The sequence below is a fragment of the Schistocerca nitens genome, chromosome 1 (genome assembly GCF_023898315.1).
Source record: "Schistocerca nitens isolate TAMUIC-IGC-003100 chromosome 1, iqSchNite1.1, whole genome shotgun sequence".
NCBI classification, from domain to species: Eukaryota; Metazoa; Arthropoda; class Insecta; order Orthoptera; family Acrididae; genus Schistocerca; species Schistocerca nitens.
The window spans coordinates 1,004,123,518-1,004,148,654 of record NC_064614.1 but is presented as its reverse complement, the minus strand read 5'-3'; the positions used below and the strand labels follow the sequence as shown (position 1 = coordinate 1,004,148,654).

Sequence of the window (25,137 nt, the reverse complement as noted above, 5' to 3'; positions counted from 1 at the left end):
TGTGGACCATATAGGTGATCTAAATGATTAATGGAAAATCTCATATAAAGATGTGAAACAAATACTAACAAAGAGATAGAGGGGCCGGCCAGTACTTACCTCAGCTCAATACAGCCGATAGATACACATTAAACAGAACTGAAAATTTACGTTCCTAGCTTTCGGAACAAATGTTCCTTCATTGGGGAGGAGAGAGGGGAAAGAAAGGGAAGAAGGGAAAGGAGATTCAGTTACTCACAACCCAGGTTATGAAGCAACAGGGAAAGGAAAATAGGGAGGGTAGCAAGGATGGAGGCATGGCTGTCAGAGGGAAGCCAAAGATATTCTACTCAATCTCCCCATCCTAGCACATACCCCACACAGACCAAATCTCAACTATAACCACAGTCAAATGCCACATATCACCAGTCCCAATTCAGTCCTAAACCTCTCATCCAGATCCCTCTCTCCTCCAGAGACATCCGTTCTATCAAAAGGCTTAACCTTTAGCCCCACACCTAAATTCAACCACACTGCCCTGGTTAAAGATCTCCTCTCATTCACCCGGAACCTCAACTGGAAATATCACTTCACTACCCAAACACAATCCCCAAATACTAGACCTAGTGTTGAACCCTGTCTAGAACAGTTCCGACTGCCTTCTCAAAGGGATCCTCCTCCCCTCCCCCAAAACCATCCCTTGCAGACATTTCAGGAATTCCTCACATCCAGTGTTGCCTCCCAGTCCTTCTTGAAGAACATCCCGACAACCCCCAACATCACCCCAGCTGAATCCCGTGCCATTAAGGAGCTGAAAATAGACCGCTCTATTGTCATCCTCCCGGCGGATAAAGGCTCCACAACTGTCGTACTTGACCATGTGGAGTATGTGGCAGAAGGACTGCGTCAACTCTCTGACACCTCAACCTACAAAGCTGTCACCCAGGACCCCATTCCCTCCATCCAGACTGAGCTGCAAAAAATCCTAAAAATCCAAGGTCCCTCACAAGACTTCACGACGGCTTCCATAGACTTACTCACTCCACCTGAGCCACGTACCCCTACCTTCTACCTATTACCCAAAATCCACAAAGAGAACCATCCTGGCCGTCCCATTGCAGCAGGCTTCAAAGCCTCAACCGAACGTATCTCAGCTCTGGTAGACCAGCACCTACAACCTATCACCCGCAGACTCCCATCCTACATCAAAGACACAAACCACTTCCTAGAACGCCTCAAATCCATTCCCACTCCTCTCCCACCTGAAACCTTTCTTGTCACCATAGATGCTCCATCCCTTTACACAAACATCCCACATACCCAGGGTCTCTCTGCCCTTGAGCACTACCTCTCCCAACGCCCACCCGAAGATCTTCCAAAAACCTCGTTCCTTATCACACGTACCAACTTCATCCTCACCCATAATTACTTCACTTTTGAAGGCCAGACCTACAAACAAATCAGGGGAACGGCCATGGGAACCAGGATGGCTCCGTCCTATGCCAACCTCTTCATGGGCCACATGGAGGAGGCTTTCCTGAAGACCCAACAGCTGCTTCCCCTGGCCTGGTATAGGTTTATAGATGACATCTTTGTGGTCTGGACTCATGGTGAAGAAACACTCCTTAATTTCCTCCATAACCTCAACTCCTTTTCGAATCTGAATTTCACCTGGTCCTTCTCCAAAACCCAAGCCAACTTCCTGGATGTTGACCTTCATCTTGTTGAAGCTCACATCCACACCTCTGTCCATATCAAACCCACAAACAAACAACAGTACCTTCACTTTGATAGCTGCCATCCTTTCGACATCAAACGCTCCCTTCCCTACAGCCTAGGTATTCGTGGCAAACGTATCTGCTCCAGTGACGAATCCCTCAACAATTACACCAATAACCTGACCAGTGCTTTCCTCTCCCGCAACTATCCTGCAGACCTTGTCCACAAACAGATTTCCCGAGCAATACATTCCTCTCCATCCAACAACAATGTTCCTACCCCCAGACCACACAGAAGCATCCCCCTTGTCACCCAATATTATCCTGGCCTCGAAAACATCAACAAATTACTCCGCCAGGGATATGACTTTCTCAAGTCAACCCCTGAAATGAGATCATCCCTTGACAAAATTCTCCCCACACCACCCAGAGTTGCCTTTCGTCGCCCCCCTAACCTCCGTAACATCCTTGTTAAACCCTACAATATTCCCAGACTACCTTCTCTACCCAGTGGTTCCTACCCCTGTAACCGACCCCGCTGCAAAACCTGCCCCATGCATCCCCCCACAACCACCTACTCCAGCCCCGCTACTGGTAAAACATACACAATTCAAGGCAGGGCTACGTGTGAAACTACACATGTCATTTATCAACTGACATGCCTGCACTGCACAGCCTTTTACATCGGCATGACAACAACTAAACTGGCTGAGCGCATGAACGGACACAGACGAACTGTCCGCCTAGGAGATGCCCAATACCCAGTAGCGGAGAATGCCCTCCAGCATAATTCTATGGACCTAGGAACCTGCTACACCGTATGTGCCATTTGGCTTCTCCCACCCAACACCAGTCCCTCTGAACTGCGGAGATGGGAACTTGCACTCCAACACATCCTTTCATCCCGCCATCCCCCTGGACTGAACCTACGTTAAACCACCTCACTCCCATTCACTCTTCAGTCTTCTCCTCTTTCCCTTTCCTCTTTAGCCATTCACGCATCTTTTCATCCTACATAGTTGTGTTTATCTTTATACTATATACCTCTTTACTTCTGTATGCATCCTCTTTGGTTTGAAGCTGGCACAGTACTTACAGTAGAATATCTTTGGCTTCCCTCTGACAACCATGCCTCCATCCTTGCTACCCTCCCTATTTTCCTTTCCCCGTTGCTTCATAACCTGGGTTGTGAGTAACTGAATCTCCTTTCCCTTCTTCCCTTTCTTTCCCCTCTCTCCTCCCCGATGAAGGAACATTTGTTCCGAAAGCTAGGAATGTAAATTTTCAGTTCTGTTTTATGTGTATCTATCGGCTGTACTGAACGGAGGTAAGTACTGGCCAGCCCCTCTATCTCTTTGTTAGTGGTTCAAATGGCTCTGAGCACTATGGGACTCAACTGCTGAGGTCATTAGTCCCCTAGAACTTAGAACTAGTTAAACCTAACTAACCTAAGGACATCACACACATCCATGCCCGAGGCAGGATTCGAACCTGCGACCGTAGCGGTCTCGCGGTTCCAGATTGCAGCGCCAGAACTGCGCGGCCACTTCGGCCGTCTTTGTTATATATATATATTAGTTGCCTCTGAACTTCACTAAAATTTTTAGAATAGATCTATAAATTAAATTAAATTCAGCACAGATATGTATATGTAGCATGTAGATATGTATATGTAGCATTTTAATTTATTTTTCTTATCTAGGCAGTGCAGGATATAAGGACTGCTTGGGATCAATTGAATCCAAACACAAAACTCAAGTGCTTTCCAAAAGTTGGCCTCACGAAAGATGAAATTCAAGCTGACCCCGAAAATGCTGAACATTTTGATGTAGATTTCAATATACCGGAAGATAATGATTGGTCTCGTATTTGACATGGAATTGATTTTGATGGTTTTGTTGATTGTGATGTTGATACTGTTGTGTGTTGCGTATGAAATAAGAATGAAATAATTAAAAAAGCAGTGTCAGTCTAAGTTAAAATAAATAGTTCTGAGGAATCCAAAGAATCAGATGGTGAATCTGTGGACCCTCCCAATCTGTCAGAAGCACTTACTGCATTGGATGTAACATAACATTACGTAAGATCAAGAAACATTAGTGATGACAAGATGTGCCCAGTGGTTGCATAAGAAAACTTGATTTATGAATGCAGTATTGCTTCCAAAAAGAAAACTACAACTGATTCATTCTTTAGCTCTAAATAACTTTGATTGTCCCTAACTTAGGCACAAGCCTGTTTGAACTACTGTATTATTACTGTACAATATATGTATCATCTGTTTGCATGCACTTGAGTTTAATAGAAATATATTAAAGAGTTTCATTTTAATGTTAATCGCACTTATACATTTATTTTATCATCCCCCTTCAAAAATGTATACACAAAGTTTTACTGTATTTAATTTGTCCACTAGTATCTACCTTTTTAAAGAACAGTAATACTGGTGTGTTCCACAAGCTTTGACTCTCCACAGTATCATCAGGGAGCATTTCTTCTGGATGTTCTTTTAATTCTTTCTTCTGTGCCTGTGGGATCTTGATCATTTATAACCTAGCTTTTATGTTCCAGCAGTATAGGAAGTATATGCCTCACAGTTTTGGCAGATGACAATCTGTCACCCTTCAAATGGAAATACCTCAACAAGCATTGCACAATTTTCCTAATTTATTCTTTTCTTAAGCATTTTGATGTCCTGTTTGCAGAGCATCAAGCACCTGCAAAATGTGGTTCTCACATTGATGTGCCTGTTCCAGCATATTTTGAACCCTTCTTACTGTTGCTGCTTTGCACAGAGCTCCAGCAATTTCATATACTGCACTTACATCACACACTTCCTCATTTTTATTCACGGCGTTGATAATGCACTCTCCTTGTATAGTTCATCCTAGAACTTCTGAAATGAAACCTCATTTTGTACTACTTGCTTTGTTACTATAATTTCTTTACCTTCTGTAACAATCCTGTTGTGATAGTGCTCTTACTTTGGACAACATTTTACATGCTAATTTTAACACTGTATTAGGACACTGCAGTTAACAGCAGTAATTTGATTTCTTGAGCATCAGCGTAGAAAGCTATAGCAATGAATAACAAGCAGTTCCTACATCTGGAACATAAGAAGCGAGGCTGGCTACATCATATGGGACTGAAGTATGAAGTATGCCACTGCCACTGGCATGAGAGTGGCTCTGACCCAGTGACTGAATGATGGGGATCATCAACATACAGGAACAAAATTAAGTCATTTTCTGTATCAAATGTTAGTTGTTAGAACCCACTTTTGGCATATTAAATGCTGGGTGCAGCAAAAGTGTCATTCAAGTCTTGCTTCTATCGTGTTAATGTGCACTAAACTATTTACTTCAGGGAACAAATGACAATTATTAATTTCCCAGCAATGTATGAGTAGCTCCAAGGTTCTATGAACTTAACTAAAGATTTCTTTTGTGCATCAAGCTCTTCCGTTGGCATTAGGAAGCAATCCAGACATGATCCCAATGCAAAACTTGCTCTTGATTTTAAGCAATTTTGAAGTTATTTATGGTTAACTGTATGATAGTTAACTACTTTATGGTGCTTGTCAATAAACTCACTATAATTGAATCCTGGAAGTTAGTTAAAGTAGATTAGCTACCCACATTTCCATTCATAGTAATGGAAGCAGACTTCTTGGAGCTATGAATGAATCCAATAGTGCTAGAAGAAATGCTTCAAGGGACTATGTCAGTGGAGGAATGGTATAGAACTGGTAGGAAGGAGTTCAAAGCATCAGTTCACTAAGTTGATCCAGGAATGTGTTTACATTTGCAGTCTCGGGTGGGACGGGCGGTTTTTTAGGTTAGATGGCCTCAGACAAGTACAGAAAGGACAACAGCCTCAAAGGGTGCGGGTCAAAGTCAGGACATGCGGGGACCATGCAGCAATCGGTATTGTAATTGTAAACTGTCGAAGTTGCATTGGTAAAGTACCGGAACTTCAAGTGCTGATAGAAATCACCGAAGCTGAAATCGTTATAGGTACGGAAAGCTGGCTGAAGCCAGAGATAAATTCTGCCAACATTTTTACAAAAGCACAGACGGTGTTTAGAAAGGATAGATTGCATGCACCCGGTGGTGGTAGTAGTAGTGTATCCTGTAGTGAAATAGAAGTGGATAGTTCCTGTGAATTATTATGGGTGGAGGTTACACTCAACAACCGAGCTAGGTTAATAATTGGCTCCTTTTACTGACCTCCCGACTCAGCAGCATTGGTGGCAGAACAACTGAGAGAAAATCTGGAATACATTTCACATAAATTTTCTCAGCATGTTGTAGTCTTAGGTGGAGATTTTAATTTACCAGATATAGAGTGGGATACTCAGATGTTTAGGATGGGTGGTAGGGGCAGAGCATCGAGTGACATTATACTGAGTGCACAATCCGAAAATTACCTCGAGCAATTTAACACAGAACTGACTCGTGGAGATAATTTCTTGGACCTACTGATAACAAGCAGACCCGAACTTTTTGACTCTGTAAGTGCAGAACAGGGAATCAGTGACCACGAGGCTGTTGCAACATCCCTGAATACGGAAATAAATAGGAATATAAAAAAAAGGGAGGAAGGTTTATCTGTTTAGCATGAGTAATAGAAGGCAGATTTCAGACTACCTAACAGTTAAAAAACGAAAATTTCTGTTCCGACACTGACAATGTTGAGTGTTTATGGAAAAAGTTCAAGGCAATCGTAAAATGCGTTTTAGACAGGTACGTGCCGAATAAAACTATGAGGGATGGGAAAAACCCACCGTGGTTCAACAACAAAGTTAGGAAACTACTGTGAAAGCAAAGAAAGCTTCACTGCAAGTTTAAATGCAGCCAAAACCTCTCAGACAAACAGAAGCTAAACGATGTCAAAGTTAGCGTAAGGAGGGCTATGCGGGAAGCGTTCAGTGAATTCGACACTAAAATTCTATGTACCGACTTGACAGAAAATCCTAGGAAGTTCTGGTCTTACGTTAAATCAGTAAGTCGCTCAAAACAGCATATCCAGTCACTCCGGGATGATGATGGCATTGAAACAGAGGATGACACATGTAAAGCTGAAATACTAAACACCTTTTTCCAAAGCTGTTTCATAGAGGAAGACCGCACTGCAGTTCCTTCTCTAAATCCTCGCACATATGAAAAAGTGGCTGACATCGAAATAAGTGTCCAAGGAATAGAAAAGCAACTGGAATCACTCAACAGAGGAAAGTCCACTGGAACTGACGGGATACCAATTTGATTCTACACAGAGTACGGGAAAGAGCTTGCCCCCTTTTAACAGCTGTGTACCGCAAGTCTCTAGAGGAACGGAAGGTTCCAAATGATTGGAAAAGAGCACAGGTAGTCCCAGTCTTCAATAAAGGTCGTCGAGTAGATGCACAAAACTATAGACATATATCTCTGATGTCGATCTGTTGTAGAATTTTAGAACATGTTTATTGCTCGCGTATCATGTCGTTTCTGGAAACACAGAATCTACTCTGTAGGAATCAATATGGATTCCAGAAACAGCGATCGTGTGAGACCCAACTCGCTTTATTTGTTCATGAGACCCAGAAAATGTTAGATATAGGCTCCCAGGTAGATGCCATTTTCCTTGACTTCCGGAAGGCGTTTGATACAGTTCCGCACTGTCGCCTGATAAACAAAGTAAGAGCCTACAGAATATCAGACCAGCTGTGTGGCTGGATTGAAGAGTTTTTAGCAAACAGAACACAGCATGTTGTTCTCAATGGAGAGACGTCTACAGACGTTAAAGTAGCCTCTGGTGTGCCACAGGGGAGTGTTATGGGACCATTGCTTTTCACAATATATATAAATGACCTAGTAGATAGTGTCGGGAGTTCCATGTGGCTTTTCGCGGATGATGCTGTAGTATACAGAGAAGTTGCAGCATTAGAAAATTGCAGTGAAATGCAGGAAGATCTGAAGCGGATAGGCACTTGGTGCAGGGAGTGGCAACTGACCCTTAACATAGACAAATGTAATGTATTGTGAATACATAGAAAGAAGGATCCTTTATTGTATGATTATACGATAGCGGAACAAACACTGGTAGCAGTTACTTCTGTAAAATATCTGGGAGTATGCGTGTGGAACGATTTGAAGTGGAATGATCATATAAAATTAATTGCTGGTAAGGTGGGTACCAGGTTGAGATTCATTGGGAGAGTCCTTAGAAAATGTAGTCCATCAACAAAGGAGATGGCTTACAAAACACTCGTTCGACCTATACTTGAGTATTGCTCATCAGTGTGGGATCCCTACCAGGTTGGGTTGACAGAGGAGATAGAGAAGATCCAAAGACGAGCGGCGCGTTTCGTCACAGGGTTATTTGGTAAGCGTGATAGCGTTACGGAGATGTTTAATAAACTCAAGTGGCAGACTCTGCAAGAGAGGCGCTCTGCATCGCGGTGTAGCTTGCTTGCCAGGTTTCGAGAGGGTGCGTTTCTGGATGAGGTATCGAATATATTGCTTCCCCCTAGTTATACCTCCCGAGGAGATCACAAATATAAAATTAGAGAGATTTGAGCGTGCACGGAGGCTTTCTGGCAGTCGTTCTTCCCACAAACCATATGCGACTGGAACAGGAAACGGAGGTAATGACAGTGGCACGTAAAGTGTCCTCCGCCACACACCGTTGGATGGCTTGCGGAGTATAAATGTAGATGTAGAAAGGTTTTCAGTTGTACTGTATGTACATGGCCTGTACCACTTTCTATGGACTCATGGCTAGACCGAGAAACTTTTATGGTGGCTCAGTATCAAAGGGAGATCTTGCACCATGTTTCTTTATTTGCATCTTCATGACCTTCTCTTCCTTTGGCCTGATATTTGCCTCCCAACCATGTAGTTCACTTCCCCAGGGAGAGCAATCCAATTTACTTGGAGCATTAAATAAATATTAACAATGGAAAATTGAGGATGGAATGTAATAATATTATGGAAAGGATAATTGATACTCACCATACAGCGGAGATGCTGAGCCGCAGATAGAAACAACAAAATGACAGTCAGAAAATGAGCTCTGAGCCTTTATCAAAATAAAACATCCACGCACATTCGCGAAAATGCAACTCACTCTCTCTCTCTCTCTCTCTCTCTCTCTCTCACACACACACACACACACACACACACACACGACCACAGTTTCTGGCTGCTGAGACCACATTGCAAGCAGCAGTGCATGATTGGAGACACAACGGGATGGTGGAGTTAGGGAGGAGCTTGGGGCCAGAAGAGGGAGAGCTAGCAGGATAGGGGTGGGGAATGGTGATGTGCCGTTTGTGGGAGCATATAGCAACGCCTCCACTTCGACAGCTGCAACCCATTCCATATCACGAAGTCCCTTCCATACTACCTTGTCACTTGTGCCTGACACATCTGTAGTGATGAGCGGTCCCTCTCGAACTTCATCGTGGGTCTCACTGAGACCTTCACAGACCATAATTATCCTCCCAATCTTGTACAAAAACAGGTCTCCTGTGCCTTATCTCTCCAGTCACCCACCACCTCCCATTGTCCCATCATCCAGTCTCAGAGGAGCATTCCCTCATGACTCAGTACCATCCTAGACTGGAGCAAGTGAATCACATTTTCCACCAGGGTTTCGACTACCTCTCGCTGTGCCCTAAAATGAGGAATGTCTTACGCTCTATCCTTCCCACCCCTCCCACAGTGGTATTCGGTTGCCTACTGAACCTACACAATATCTGTGTCCATCCCTACACAACTTTTTCACCCCACCCCTTGCCTCATGGTTCATATACCTGTAATAGACCTAATTGCAAGACCTGTACCATTACATCGCCCCACTGCCACCTACTCCAATCTGGTCACAAGCACCATCTACCCCATCAAAGTTAGGGCTACCTGTGAAACCAGTCATGTGATCTACAAGCTAAACTGCAATCACTGTGCTGCATTCTGCATGGACATAACAACCAACAAGCTGTCTGTCCGCATGAATGGTCACCAACAAACTGTGCCCAAAAAACAGCAGGACCACCCACTGCTGAGCACACCTACACAACGCTCTTCACTTCAATGACTGTTTCCCAGTCTGTGCCATCTGGATCCTTCTCACCAACATCAGCTTTTCTGAATAATGCATCTGGGAATTCTCCCTGCAATATATCCTATGTTTCCATAACCCTCCTGGCCTCATCCCTCATTAGTCTTTGTCATTACCTTTTAGCCCCTTTCACTTTTCATTCCTGCAGTACACAGTCCTCTAGTCCACCAATGCACCCACAGTCTTTTCACCTCTCCTTTTCTGCTAACCCTTCCCCACCTTCCATCTAATCTCCCTACTGAACCTAGCTGCCCTACCCTCTCTCCATGCTGTTCCTATATGCTCCCACAAGCAGCTTTTTACTGTCCCCCACCTGTATCCTGCTATCACTCCCCTCCCTGCCCCAGCCTCCTTCTTACACCTACCACCTGGTTGCATCTCCCATCATGCGCTGCTGCTCGCAGTGTGGCTTCAGCAACCAGAGACTGCAGTCATGTGTGTATGAGCTGCATTTGCGTGCATGTACATTTGGATGTTCTATCTCCAACGAAGGTCTTGTTGACCGAAAGCTCATTTTTTGACAGTCTTTTTGTTGTGCCTATCTGTGACTCTGCTGTATGGTTAGCAGCAACTATCCTTTTCATAATATCATAGAAATAAATATTAAGTCATAGTTCTTTCTGGTAAGAAGTAAACATGACAGCTCGGTACTGTATGGTGCTAACAGAAATCTGTGCATCATCCCATGTGACTCACTCATAACCCACAGCTGTTTTGGTTGGTCCCTTGTATGTCTTTGGTGTCTCATTAATCACACCCTTCTCTTCCTTCTCCTAATAGCCTCTCATAGTTCCATTGATCCTTTTGGTGTCTTGCATTTGGGTACTCTAAACAACAGTGTGTCCCAGTAATTGACTTCTAGCTGTCTAGTCCTATAGCTAATCATCACTATCTGTCCTTTTTGGAATTAATTTCCTACAAAACCACTATTAGGGATGTCAGATCCCTTTCTCAAAAAGTGGAATTTGTGCTCTTCTAAAAACATGCTGTTTATCCTTAAATTCAGCATTCCCATCAAAAGAGTGCTGACTTTCAATCTTCGAACCTAACGACTATCAACAGAAAAGAGCTAATACAGCAAAGAGAAGGCTGTCAGTTTGGAGCAATTACTGATTTCAAGAAACAGGAAATAGATCCAAGACAGTGATTGACTCTTGGAAGGTGCTAAAATAGAAAAAAAAAGTAAATAAAGTGAAAATTTTTTTAAAAAAGTTGAGGGAGAAAATAAAAAAGTAAGAATAAATCCTAAAATGAAAGGGAGTGATACAAAAACATGAAAGTGAAGTTATCCTCACATTTACGAAAAGAGTTGGAAAAGGTAAGAAAGAGAAATTAGTATAGATTTTAAAGAAGGAGGTAAAACAAGGTGGAGAAGGGTAGGAAAGATAGTAGTACAATAAATAAGAAAAAGTTACACCCTTGCAGATGGCAGGAAGCCATCACGTACCTCTAGGAGGAATAGTTCTGACCTATAATTATTTAGGAGGGCAATAAAATTTACTCGAGGCTTCAAATAAAAAATAAGCCACAGTTTTTTCTAAGAAATAGACAGGGCAGTTGGGGATTGTACAGTGCAAATAAAAATCCATGTATCATGCCATGTGACTCTCTCTTACCTCACAACTGCTTCAGTCTGTCACTTTCGCTGACAATGTTCTACACCTTCAAATTCCTTTGACCTGACTTGTTTCTTTGTCTCTTCCCCTTGTAGAAGTTTGGTGTCTCATTTTTCACATCCTTCTAGCAATAGCTCTTTCTATGCCTCACCTTTATGTATCATCAACAACAGGGAGTCCCAACCACTGACTTCTAGCTGTCTGCTCTTATAGGTAATGACAGATCTTTTCTTTTTAGGAAATTCTTTCCTACCAAACCATTACAAGGGACCCCTTCCTCAAAACATGGAATTTGTGCTTTACAACTAATTGCTGATTATCCATAAATTCAGGATCACCATCACAAACATGCTCACTGTTCCATGTGTGGCACCTTTCAATCTCCAAACCTCACAACTATTAACCAGTACATGCATGTTCATAACTTCTTCTGCAATTAAACTGATATGTGCAGCTGAGTCTATCAGAAAATTCATTTCTTTACCTAATTCTTTGCAATTGGCCTTCATTACACCACTCTCTGCCTTGCAGTCTACAACCACAACTTCAGGCCATTTAACTCTGGTGACGCATTACTGCTGCATGTACCTCCTGTTTATTTTCCCATCTTTTTGCCGGGGGCCTTTCCCAGCTTTTCTTTACACTGAGGCCCTATGTGTTCACACTTATTACATTTATAACATCTGGGAGTCAGACAGTCCTGTGATTTATGTCCACACCTCTGACATCACTAAGGTAACAGAAATTGTGACATGTCCTACCTTGTTCTGTTCTGGTGGGTGCCTGCAACCATTTTACCATGTGTTCTTTGGGACTTGACGCAGTATCTAGCTACATCCCGGATTTTAATACAATTGTAACACTTCACACTAAATGTCTGCTTGTTCTTAACCTTCTAGCATGTTCTTATAGAAATTTGATTCTTCTCCTTCATGGAAATCTTAGTGCTTTCTTCTTGCAGTGCTGTCGTAAGTGCATCTCTCAGACTCATACCCTCGCCCCTACTGAGCACAATGGTCGGTATCTGATCATTTGTTGGCACCTGAATAAAACATGCATGTCCAATGCATAAAATAATTCTGCCACACCTTTCAACTGAGCCTTTTCCATTACCCGAGTTATGGCTTTCCCAAATGATATGGATAGTTCATCTATCCAATTTTCCCATGAAGCTACTATTCCTCTGTATATTGTCTGACAAAATCAATCATCTGCTTACTCGAATGGTTTTTTTGTATGTCTGGTCAATTATTCACATTACCTGTAACTGTCAGCTCGGTCCTTGCATTTCCCATAATTTTGGCTTCACATATTGAAATAATAGTTCCTTATTCTCACTTTTAACAACACTGAAATCCACGTTCACCTTCTGAATGACCATCTGTAGTTCTCTTGTCACCCTTGAAAGCTTTTGTGATTAATACTAATGCACTACTTGCACTAACACTATGTTTATCACTACTGGAGGACAAAATTCTACATAATTACAATGAACCTTACATTTATTTGTCATACTGTCTTGCCTGTTCTGTCTTGATGTTGTCATTTGCTTTGTCCAACCTGCTGTGCTCTTCTGGTCTTCTGTTTCTTGCTGGGCTTGTCTTCTATTCTCATGCATTGCTTCTTTTTAAAGCAATAATTCACAAAATTTCTGATAGATCTGCTAGGTTCTCCTGTGTTCCCTGATCTACTTTTTAGATATTAAGAAATCAGATTTTTATCCCACAATCCCGACATCTGGCCCTTAAATTTTTTGTTCTGTCACAGCACAGGTCCAGTCTACCAATATAGAGTTAGTGTGGTATGCATAGCGCAGTCAAGATGTTGATGAAGTTTCATTCTGTAGTGAGGGGGGTTCACCTAATTAACCTTTACAGTGGAGTTGAGAGACAGCTCCTTGGTTGCTCAGGGTTGTTTCAGGGGCATAGATAAGGGTACACAATAGGAATGATGATCTGTCAAGGTAGTAAGGTGACACAAATTCTTAATTACTTCTAAATAAGTTTATTCACTGCCAAATATATTTACATGTGAGACATCTGACAAACAACCCCATGAACGGTGTGTCAAATGAAACATCTTTCATTACCTTTCCACTGGTTAATTGCCCTGCTGTGTGTGTCCTGAAACTGATAGTGTCCTCAACAGTCATATTATGCAAAGGTATCACTCTTTCATCCTTCCAAGAAACAGAGATATATAGTGTCTTGTTCTTATTATGGCTGAAAGACAGAATTGCAGATATTAAGCACGGGTGTCACCCTTTCACCCTTCCAAGAACCAGAGGTATACAGTGTCTTGTTCTTACTATGGCTGAAAGACAGAATCGCGGGTAAGTGCAACAAAAAGACTTCTACACATTTTAGCTTTTGACCATAAACCTGCCTTCTAAGTTGGCCAAAAGCTAAAATGTGTAGAAGTATTTTCATTGCACTTATCTGCGATTCTGTCTCCTCTATGTGGGGAGTAGCAATCTATTCTTTTCAAATATTATTGTTATTCCATCCTGACCTTTTCACTGTCTTATCACTGTCAGATGCACTTACGTGGATGTCTAACTCAGAGTTAGATGCAATTATTGCCATTCACTCTCTCTTCTACTGAATCAGTGGGCTCCTTGGGTTGTTTCACAATTGTAGATGAGACAGACATGTCCGGCTGATCATTGTCTGAGCTGCTTCCACTCGGTTCTTGCACTAATCTGCGATGTCTTTACTCTTATTTAAACCTGCCAATTACGACAGATGCGGTACAACACAGGAGACAAGTATTATGCAGCTACTTGTTCCTACTTAACAACTGAGTCCCGGGGGCTTCCTAAGTGAGACAAAGGCCAACTTCCTTGTTAGACACTAAACATGAAAGTATATCACACGGTAGTGCATTTGCTGTTTATCTACAGTTGTGGGTCTTTGCTGAATTATTACCATCTTTTAATGGCGCTTCTCTGTCAGTTGCTGCTGCAGTTATAATAGTAACTTCTTCCCTCCGAGTGTCACTTTTCACTGTCTCAACCTTGACTGCTCGATGATGTCTGACTTGCTCCTGCCAGCGTTACTCTTTTACATGCCTTGTGAAGGCCCTTCTCAATGTGTACAGTGCCTTGTCCCTGGTTTCCATCCAGTACCATCTTGTTTTTCACGGCTTTCAGAATACTCCATCTCTTCATGTCCTTGGTTCTTTTCTTTCTGGTACATTGACTTCCTGGTCAAAATGTTCCTAAGATGAGTGTATAAGCTTATAAATATCTAACTCCCATGGCCTTGCAATGTTTACCACAGAACTGCTGCTATTCTCAGTCATAACAATTTCTCTAAATGTTCTGCACACCTGTATGTTGCGAGAATAACACACAGATGTGTTTGCCCTCCCCTGCTGGAGACTATGACTGTATATTTTCCCTTGTTTGTGTGATTGATAATTAAAATATTCTGTGGTCATGGCAGTCGGTCGAAATGTGAGGTATAATATTTACGGAAAGCACAAAGCTGTTATTGCAATCTATTACATCCTCCATCATTACCCAGTGAACATGTTAGACAAAAGCTTCTCTTCAAGTCAATTTGTGTGTACTATTATGGAAAAGTGAACACAAACAGGTAGTATCAAGCATGATTGCTGTTCTAAACACACTAGTTACAAGAGTATCATACACTATGACAAGTACATCATCTTTTTGATGTGTGCAGCCCTTGATCAAGTACACAGCTCATCATAATCACAAAACCATGTCTCACTTACCCAGTACCCTACATGTATCAATAAATGAAACAAAAACACTCTCAGACTTTCTCTACATTGCTGCTGCCCACCTTTGCCACCTCTGGAACAAGCTATCCTGCATTGCGCACATAACATAATAATCTACTGCAGTTAATAAAATGCCAAAGCACTACCCTTTTGTCATTTTTATAGATATCTTCGGGAGGAGGGGGTTAGGCGGTGGTCAGGGGAGAGGAGGAGGGGGAGATAAACAAATTCTGCAATTTCAACAATAACTGAATTCTTTATTTTACAAAAAAAAAGGATGACATCTTATCAAAGATATCACCATGACATGTGGACACAGGAACAGAGAATAAACTTAAGTTCAAAATCATAACAAAACACTGCAACAAGTGACAATGAAATACTTCATGGAGTAATATAATCAGTTTTCATTTTAACTTGTCTCAATATTAGAATTCTTTCCCATTTGCTCACTTTTTTCTCTCTTTTATATATCTCCTTCAGTGTGGCATTTTGAGTGACTGTCTGGTCAAACAAACTACAAGATTTCAAAGACTACAGGAAATGAAGCAATGAAGAAAGGAATAATGGGCAGTTTAATGATACTGTTTGAATTATGTATGAAAATATCTGCCTATAACCTGAGAAGTACTTGACAAGCAACACAGTGCATTAACTTAATTTCAATAGACTAGATTCTTCCATTGCTATATAACATCTTTCTTTTGTCCGAACTATTTCAAACAGTGATGAGACTCAAAACGGAAAAAAATGTTGCATCAACTGCAATCTATGACTACCAATATTCTCAGCTATGTATACGATTAGAAGGGCTGTCACATATTTCATCACTTGACTGATCACTATCTATACGGCTAATTCCTTGCTGCAAGGAATGGATGTCCTTTCCCTGGGCATCCCTTTCCCCTATCTTAAGAGGAGAATTTTTATTAGTTAAAATTATTTTTGTGTACTTGACACCTTGATTCTGATTTCCAGTTATATGACTGGTTTTATTTGCTGTCTGAAGTACTCTCTGAGCTTTTGGTACATACCTGCGACTACCCCGACCTCTACCTCTGTTACTCCTAATTATGTAAACATTAGGCATGTTCCCAATGGAGCTACATGTTTTAGTCTCAAGTGCACCCTCCCTCTCGCTGTCTTCCAATGGGAAAGAAATAGTGTCACCAACAGTAACTTTCTGTTGCAATGATACATCAGAAGTAGTGCAAGAACTCATTGAAACTGCTGCTGTGTCAGCAATGGCTGATTCTGATTTTGGATCCAAAAACAGATTATCTCCATCCTTGGCAAAAATTATGGGTAATTCCAGGATTTTATCAGGTGTCAGAGTATCATCATCATCTCGAGCTTTTGAAGTAACTGTTGGTGGCACTGAGGATTCTTCTCGCTGATGGGTGTTTCTCAATTGTGTAGGTGCCACAGTGTACCCAGGCAACTTTGTTCCAGTGTGGCTTAACTGTTGTTCATTACTCAACTTTAAAGAAGGCACAGATATTTTAGGTACAACAGCATATGATCTTTGTCGGGGCAGCACAGTAAAAGACTGATTACCAGATACAGGAACTAGCACTTGTTGTCCTCCGACTCTTACACCAGTGTTTGCATTGCTTGTGCTAGCTAGCATGACAACATTGCCTGATGATGTTGTGCCTAGTACATTCTTGGCTGTAGTTGATGTTATACCGCTTGCCCCAGAAGTCAGCACAGTCAGTTTTGACAGGTCCACTACACGACCACTGGATGTGCGAACACGTGTTCCACTACCTTGTGCTAGAAAAAGAAAAATATGATTTACATCAGTAAAAATATCTGTGTTACTGGCCTCAATGGCTACAGAAATACATTTTGGTACAGTTGACTCTGAAAGTAGATATGTAAAGTGCATTTGACATTAAGTGTGTAACGTGATAAAAACTATACAATAATTTACCATCTTTCCAATGTGTAAACATTATTAATACAATGTCAACACATAAAAATGAGGAAGTGAAATACAAAAACATTCAGCTTCTAGCCTGCTATTTTAACTTTTCTTTCAAACATTGCCCACAGTGCTGTCAAGTCTTCATGTCATTAATTATTGCTTTAAGTAATTAAGACATGAACAAGTGATCATTCTGACTAATCAAAAATATTTAATCCAACTTTGAATTTAGGAAACAAGCAATTAAAATAATCCAATTCCATTCACAGGCCCTGGCGACTCTACGGGTACAGCAAAGACAAGGTTGTCAAGTGTGAGCAATTAGTGACTGCAACTGAAAGAAGAAGGTAGAGCCAAGACGTAGTCTGGGGGGGGGGAGTAAGATAAAATTCTAAAACGAAAGTGAGTGACAGAAAAAAAAAAAAAAAAGTTATGAAAGTGAGGTTGTCTTCACATTTATGAAAGAGTTGGAAAAGGTAAGAAAGAGAAAATGATATAGCTTTTAAAGGGGACGAAGGTACAACAAAAAGATGCAGAAGGGTAGGAAAAATGATAATACAATAAATAAGAAACAGTTGTACCTTAGAAGATAACTGGAAGCAATCAGTTACCTCTAGGGAAAATAATTCTGACCTATAATTACTTTGGGAGAGCAATCAAATTTACTCGAGGCATAAAATAGATATTAAATTACAGTTGTTTCTGCTAAGAAATAAAAATGGCTAGTGGGTACTGTATGGCGACAACAGAAATCTCTTCCCCAACCAAGTTGAAAGGAAGAGGCTTTCAAGAGAAAGACAGAAGTATTTTTATGCAACACTCATTTTTGAGCTGACTGATACAAGACAATTTTTACATGTGGCTGTTTACACAGTGATATTGTTTGCAGCAATGTATTGTCACGTATTCTGTAACTCTTTCTCATCTTTGACAGTACAATGTAATTGGATAGATAAAAAATCTACTCACCAAGTGGCAGCAGCAGAACACACATGCAAAAAAGGTTTTACTTACCCAAGCTTTCGGAGCCAGTGGCTCCTTCTCCTGGCAGAAGAGATGAGGGGGAAGCAAGAGGGCTGACGGGAAGAGAATTGGAGAGGTTTAGGAAAAGAGGTAAAGTTTGGAAAAGTCACCCAGTTCTGAACTCTACCCCTTTTCCTAAACCTCTCCAGTTACCTTCTCTTCATCCCTCTTCCTTCCCCTTCGACTGTTCTGCTGGAAGAAGGAGCCACTGGATCCTACAGCTTGCATAAGTAGAACCTTTTTTTATAGATGTGTTCTCCTAATGCCACTTTCTGAGTCAACTTTTTATCTATCCAATTACATTATATTGTCAAAAATTGATTATTTTCATTGTCATATTTCTCATCTTTGCCACTGCACTTATGCCTCATCATACATTAATTATATTATTTTTCTTCTATTACCATTTATCTTATTTCTTCTCTCATTCTTTTCATTCTTTGCTATACTGCCTCTACCTCTACATGCATATTTGTTTAAAAACAGGCTCTTCCAGTTGTTCACCTCAACTCAAGCAACATTGGGTGCCAATACACAGACATAAATTGAAAAACTGAGTTCTTACTATATTTTAAACTAGTGCAACTCTTCTGAGGTGGCTCATATAATACTAGGTCATACAGGAATTAAAAAAATAAACTTTCCTCCTCAAGGCAGTGTATCTGCTCTACAAATATTTTGAGTTTTCACAACACTGATTTAAAAAAAAAATTAAAAAAGAAAATAGAAAAACTGTATATGAATACAGCGTATTGAAGTGGCAATCAACAAATAATAAGATTCAGTCTGTGCTTTCATTTTTAGCCTCTGCATAAGCACACAACATACTGTTTTTTGTTTGGCTTCTATCCTAGGTCTTCCTAATTTTTTCCAAAAAATATTTTCTCCATGTCAGCCTCAATAACACTGCTACGCTAAATCTTATTGTGCACTATTTGAATTCTGTCAGACCTCTACAGATAATGCCATAAACAAGTTTTCCAGTTACTTTGTTGCAGGGTATTCAGAGACTAACTATGACAAATAAAACTACTCAATGTGGCCTTGAACAGAATAAAATTACAGTTAACAACATTTAGACACAAATTTTAGGACAGTATTAGAATCTGGGATGTCTATCTCTATATACATATCAGCTACATTATATCTCTATTAAGAAAATTAAATTGGTAAACAAACTGTGTGGCATGTGTGATAAGGGATACATAGTGTGTAATGTATCAAGGAATCACATTGCACTTGAAAAAAAGTATGGATGCTCACACACTCTGCAGCCAAGGGGTGAATTATGTATGCATATGCACATGAATGTGTGTGTCAGTTGTGTAAATAACAAAAAGTATACATGTGTGATTAATGTAGAGCAGCTAAACACTCAAGTCACTGACTATCACCAGGTGGTGCTAATAGCTACAGATCTTATTGATCTAATTCTGTAAGACATTTAAGAGCAACCTGACATGTGAAAATATGTAACTACTCTGTGTGTTAAATTAATAAATTGGGTAATGTGTTTATATGTTTTACGTATCATTACTGACAAGAAAACATGTGCAGGAACATGTATTGTGAGAGAGAGAGAGAAAACTTTAGAAACAATTTTGTCTTTATATAGTAATAAGGAGATCACTCATTACACTGGCAGCTCGACAAATATTAAGTAATAAATGAAAAGCACCAGTTTGCTTTTGTTCTACATATTGCAGAACAAAAGCAAACTGGTGCTTTTCATTTATTATTATAATGTTGTTCTACCAAGAACCGACGGAAGATTCTGTTAATATGAAAATATTAAGTACCTTGGAAGGTGTGGTTTATCAATGGGAAGAGATTTTCTTAGAGTCCAAGATGTATTAAAATGTCTAAGGAAGTCAGACAATCTATATTGGTGCAAAGATATGATAATATGTCTTTAAGATGTGAGATGACAGTGAAGACCCAGTTTGGCATTAAAGACTTGACATCTGAGCTATATTAATGTGGTTTGGCTGAAGAATAAGTAGCAAAATGAAAACACTCTGACCACACTTCAAGATTATTATTACAAGTGCTTAGATAAGTAATCATGAAAACTTAATGGAAACAGATGTGAATTTAGTACATGTGAATCTTCATTGTAAGTCCTAGAAATGCCTCTTGTGCAACTGTGGTAAACAGTGACATAAACTACAAGCTTATTTAATCAGTCATTACAGATCCACTCCCTCAAGAATTTTCTATGAAGAACTACAGTAAATCTTATTTGTGTAAAAGGAGCTGAGTTATATTCTTGTCACTAATATAGAACCTTTTTAGTGCAAAACTGTAACTATGTTGATCTTTGACGGTAATACAGAAGTAGTTTAGCATAAATTTACAAACCAGTATAGGGAGATGACATAACACAAAAGAAAGGAAGATAAATAATAACTGGAAGAAAAGATGCTGGAAAGAACAGGTGCGGCTGTTGTTTTTGAAATATAATCTTTCCAACCTCACTGAAATAACAACCAAATGTGTATGAACTTAACTCTCTAAAATGATGCACAAATGTACCATTATCAATTTTCATGTCTCTCAGTTTACTTTCAAAAGAGTGTCTGTCTGTTTGTCTGTTTATTATTCATGATAGATCTGATTTATGCACTAAGTACACTCATTTTACAAACTGCTACACAAGCTGCTGTAATTTACTGATTGTGTCCTGCGGTCAAACATGTGGGCAAGATGAAACAGTGGTATATCATGGAAATAACTGCTTTATGAGGCTTTGTTATCAACAATGAAGTCAACACAACCTCCAATCACTGCTTAAAGCCTTAGACTCTTCACAGAACCTCTTCCCTAAATCCCTTTCCTTTCAACCCTACGATATCCTGCACACCCACCTTCTACATGCTCCCCAAAATCTATAAACCCAACAATTCTGGAGGCCCGTTGTGGCTGGTTGATGTGCCCGCAATGAAAGAATTTCGGCCCTCACTGACACCTCCAACCAACTGCCTGTAGTATAGCCTCCCATGTCAAAGAAACCAACCACTTCCTTCACCAACTCTCAACCATCCCCACCCCTTTACCTTGTGGATCCCTACTTGTAACTGTTGACATCAGATCCCTATACACCAACATCCCATGGCCTTACTGCTCCTGAACACTACCTTTCTCAATGTGCTTCAGACTCCAAACCCACTACCTCATTTCTCATACACCTTACTAACTTTATCCTAAACCACAACTATTTCTTCTTTGAAGGAAGGTACACAAAAAAATCTGTGACACAGCCACGGGCATCCACATGGCACCCTCCTATGCCAACCTGTTTATGTGCCGTCTAGAGCAGACTTTCCTTGCATCTCAATATGGAAAACACCTAGTGTGGACTCAGAGCCAAGACACCTGATCTTGATTCCCTCGAAATATTAATACCTTCCCTCTCATCCAATTCACCTAGTTCTCCTCAACGCAGTGTGCTGACTTCCTAGACTTTGACCTCCTCTTCTTTGATGGCTCCATCAGCACACCTCTATCTACAGTAAACCCACCAAGCACAAACAGTACCTGCATTTCAGAGTGCGTCCTTTGTCACCCAATACTATCCTGGACTGGAACACCTGAACCACATCCTTTGTCAAGGCATTGATTAACCTATCATCATGCTCTGAAATGAGGGACATCCTGCCTGAGATCCTTCCACCCCGCCAAAAGTGGTGTTCTATCACCTGTACGACTTCCATAACATCTTAGTCCATCCCTATGCCACTCCCAGTCCCAACCTCTCGCCACAAGGATCATATCACTCTGAAAGACCCATGTGCAAGATCTGCCCAATCCACCCAGCCAGCACTTTCTATTTCAGTCCCGTCACAGGTTTATCCTATCCCATTAGGGGCCGGGCCCCCTGTAAAAGCAGCCATGTCATTTACCAGCTCTGCTACAATCATTGCACAGCTTTTCATGTTGGTATGATTACCAACCAGCCAAACTGTGGCCAAGAGCAAAGTAGACCACCTTGTGGCACAAAATGCAACTGAAAATAACATGCTTGATATCAATGGCCGCTTCACTACCTGAACCACCTGGATCCTCTCCCCTCCACCGTCACCAGCTTTTCTGAACTGTGCAGATGGGAATTATCCTTACAACATATTTTATGTTCCCATAATTATCCCAGCTTCAACCTACAGTAACATACTATCCCCATTCCCTTCACTCAACAGTTTCCACCCCCTCTACCCTATCACCTGCTCTCCATTATCATCTCCCACCCTCTTTATCTGCCACCCTTTGCCAATGCACGCACCCATCTATCCCTGCTCCTCTCCTTTTTTGCTCAGTTTTCCCTACCTTCATGTCCCACAATCACCTGACGCTGCACCTGTTGGCATCTGGTCTAGTCCTGCTCATTCCACCAGACAGTGCTCCTCTCTTCCCTCCTTTGTACACCATTGTCCCTTCCCCACTCCCTCCAGATTTTTGTATCTATCCCACGTGATAGTTGCATTCTCCCGAGTTGCCGGAGTTGGCAGTCGAGTGCTTGAGATGTGCTTTCTTGTGTGAATGAAAGGAATTTGTTTCTCTTTCTCCAATAAAGGCTGTGTCCGAAAGCTTATGTGTAAGTGTCTTTTAATTGTGGCTGTCAGCAACTTAGTTTGTCATCTGTATGGTAAGTTGCAATCTATCTTTTCCTACACTGTTGAAATTCCAACCTGGAGTTTCCATTGTTTGATTTAAATGTTATTATTAAGTTATATGCTTTTAGTGATTTTTGTGCTGTGTTTGCACTCAATCAGACTTCTCCTAATAATAGGTGGTGTTGGTTATGTGGCAAGCTAATAAAACGGTTTATTATGTTTAAACCCACCAACCACCAACAGCACTTGCATTTGAACAGCTGTCACCCTTTCACACAAAAACACTGCTCCCATACAGCATGGCCACTCGTGGGCAGTGTATCAGCAGTGATGAGAATTTCCTTGCCCAATACGTTGAAGGTCTCTTGAGGGTCTTCATAGACAGGCACTACCTCCACAAACAGATTTGTCATGCCATATCCTCACACACTTGAGCGAAGTGTGCAGATAGATTTCCCATGCCGTATCTTCAGATGCTTGTAATCTTCCCACTCTCCAAGAATCATCTGCAAAGGAGCATCCTCCTCGTCAACCAATACATCCTGGATGGGAGCAAATGAAGCACATAATCTGCCCGGGCTCAGATTATCTATCACCATGCCTGGAAATGAGGGACTTCTTACCCAAGTGGTATTCTGTTGACTACCCAACCCACACAACAAGCTGGTCCATCCCTATGCCCTTCCCACTACTTCGCCATAGGGGTCATATCCCCATGGTGGAAACAGGTGCAAAACCTGCTGATTCACCCACCCACTACTTCCTAATTCACTCCTGTCACAGGCTCATCCTATTCCATCACAGGCTCTGTCATCTGTGAAAGCAGCCGTGTCATATACCAACTCTGCTTACAATTTTATGTCGGTGTGACAACCAATCAGCTGTCTACCAGAATGAATGGCTACCGCCAAACCGTGACTAAGAATGAAGTTGACCACCCAGTGGCACAATATGCTTCCATGCCCAACATGGTCAACTTCAAAGGCTGCTTCACAATGTGTGCCATGTTTATTCCTTCCTCCAGCACGAGCTTTCATGAATTATGCAAATGAGAGTTACCCTTTCAACATGGCCTCAGTCTCCACTAACCCCTGTCCCCACACCCTCTACCCAACAGTTTCTCTTCCTTCATCCTGTCAGCCTCTCCCAATTCACACCTCCACATCATCTTCATAGTACACTGTGCCTTACAAACTCAGATATCTGTATATCACATGCCTAGCCCATGCGCCTAGCACCCTCCCCTCCCACATCCCTACCTAGCACACTTGCTGCCCCCTCCAAATTGCTATGTACCCATCCCTAAACCCTCTTCCTGCTTATCTCACCTTTCTTCCACTACCCACTGTCATTGTTCTTGTATATTGGTATTCTTGAAATGAACTTCCCCAGTCTTTACCCTTGAAAATAATAACTAAAAATTGTAATTACTTAAATGTTGTTTCAAAGTTTTTGGGATAATTCTAATTATACCAAAAACACTGAGCCTAATGCATTGGTACATGGCTGGAGCCAGTATTACTTCACCACACTCCTAAGTTAAAGATTTAAATAATTTGATTTATTAACAGCCACTAGTATGAACGGCATGATGCCTAGCCTTAACATAACCTCCAAACCATTTATAGAACTGTGCTAATACCCTTGACCTAGACAGTACTCAGAATCTATTCTTAAGTCAACCTATGCTCTCAACAGGCGCTGTTGGTGGTTAGTGGGTTTAATATGGCAGGGCTGAAGCCATTGGAGAGGAGGTCAACGTCCAGGAAGATGGTAGGTTGCATTGAGGAGGGCAGGTGAAGCAGATGGGGGAGAAGTTCTGTCTGGTAGAAAATTTCTATTTGTCACATCCTCCAAACTCTCTTCCAACACTATATGAAATCCAGAATCCAAAACGCTGGTATTAATCTTTTTACCTAAAAGCTCAATCCTACAGATGCTCCACTCCTATCCAAAGGCCTCATCTTCATCACTACAACCAGTTTCAACGAGGTTGGACTCATTAAATACTGAAATCTTTAGGCCATATCCTCAATCACTCAATCATAGTCTGCATAAAGATTTCTCATGCCATATCGTCACATATCCTTTATCTTCGCACTTTCCAAGAATCATCTACAAAGGAGTACACTCCTCGTCACCCAATACATCCTGGACTGGAGCAGCTAAATCACATCTTTTGCCAGGGCTCAGAATATCTGTCACCATGCCTAGAAATGAGGGACTGGTATTCTGTTCGACTACTAAACCTACACAACATGCTGGTGTTTTGGCATCGAGTCCACATGATGAAGATATCATCAATGCACCTGATACAGACAAGGGGTTTGGGATTTTAAGAGGTCAGGAAGCTTTCCTTTAGATGGTCCATGGAAACAGTTGTATTTGAAGATATATTTGTTAATGAG

General features: G+C 41.2%; 1 protein-coding gene across 1 annotated transcript in view; it reads right to left on the bottom strand.

The window, feature by feature from the left end:
• Positions 1-15,445: 15,445 nt before the first annotated feature.
• The window catches only part of LOC126195452 (KAT8 regulatory NSL complex subunit 3), a 172,051-nt gene continuing 162,359 nt past the window's right edge, over positions 15,446-25,137 (bottom strand). Inside the window, exon 15 of the mRNA XM_049934083.1 lies at positions 15,446-16,942. Within this exon, the coding sequence (XP_049790040.1) occupies positions 15,954-16,942 (989 nt within the window). The 3' untranslated portion in view covers positions 15,446-15,953. The remainder of the gene's footprint in view (positions 16,943-25,137) is intronic.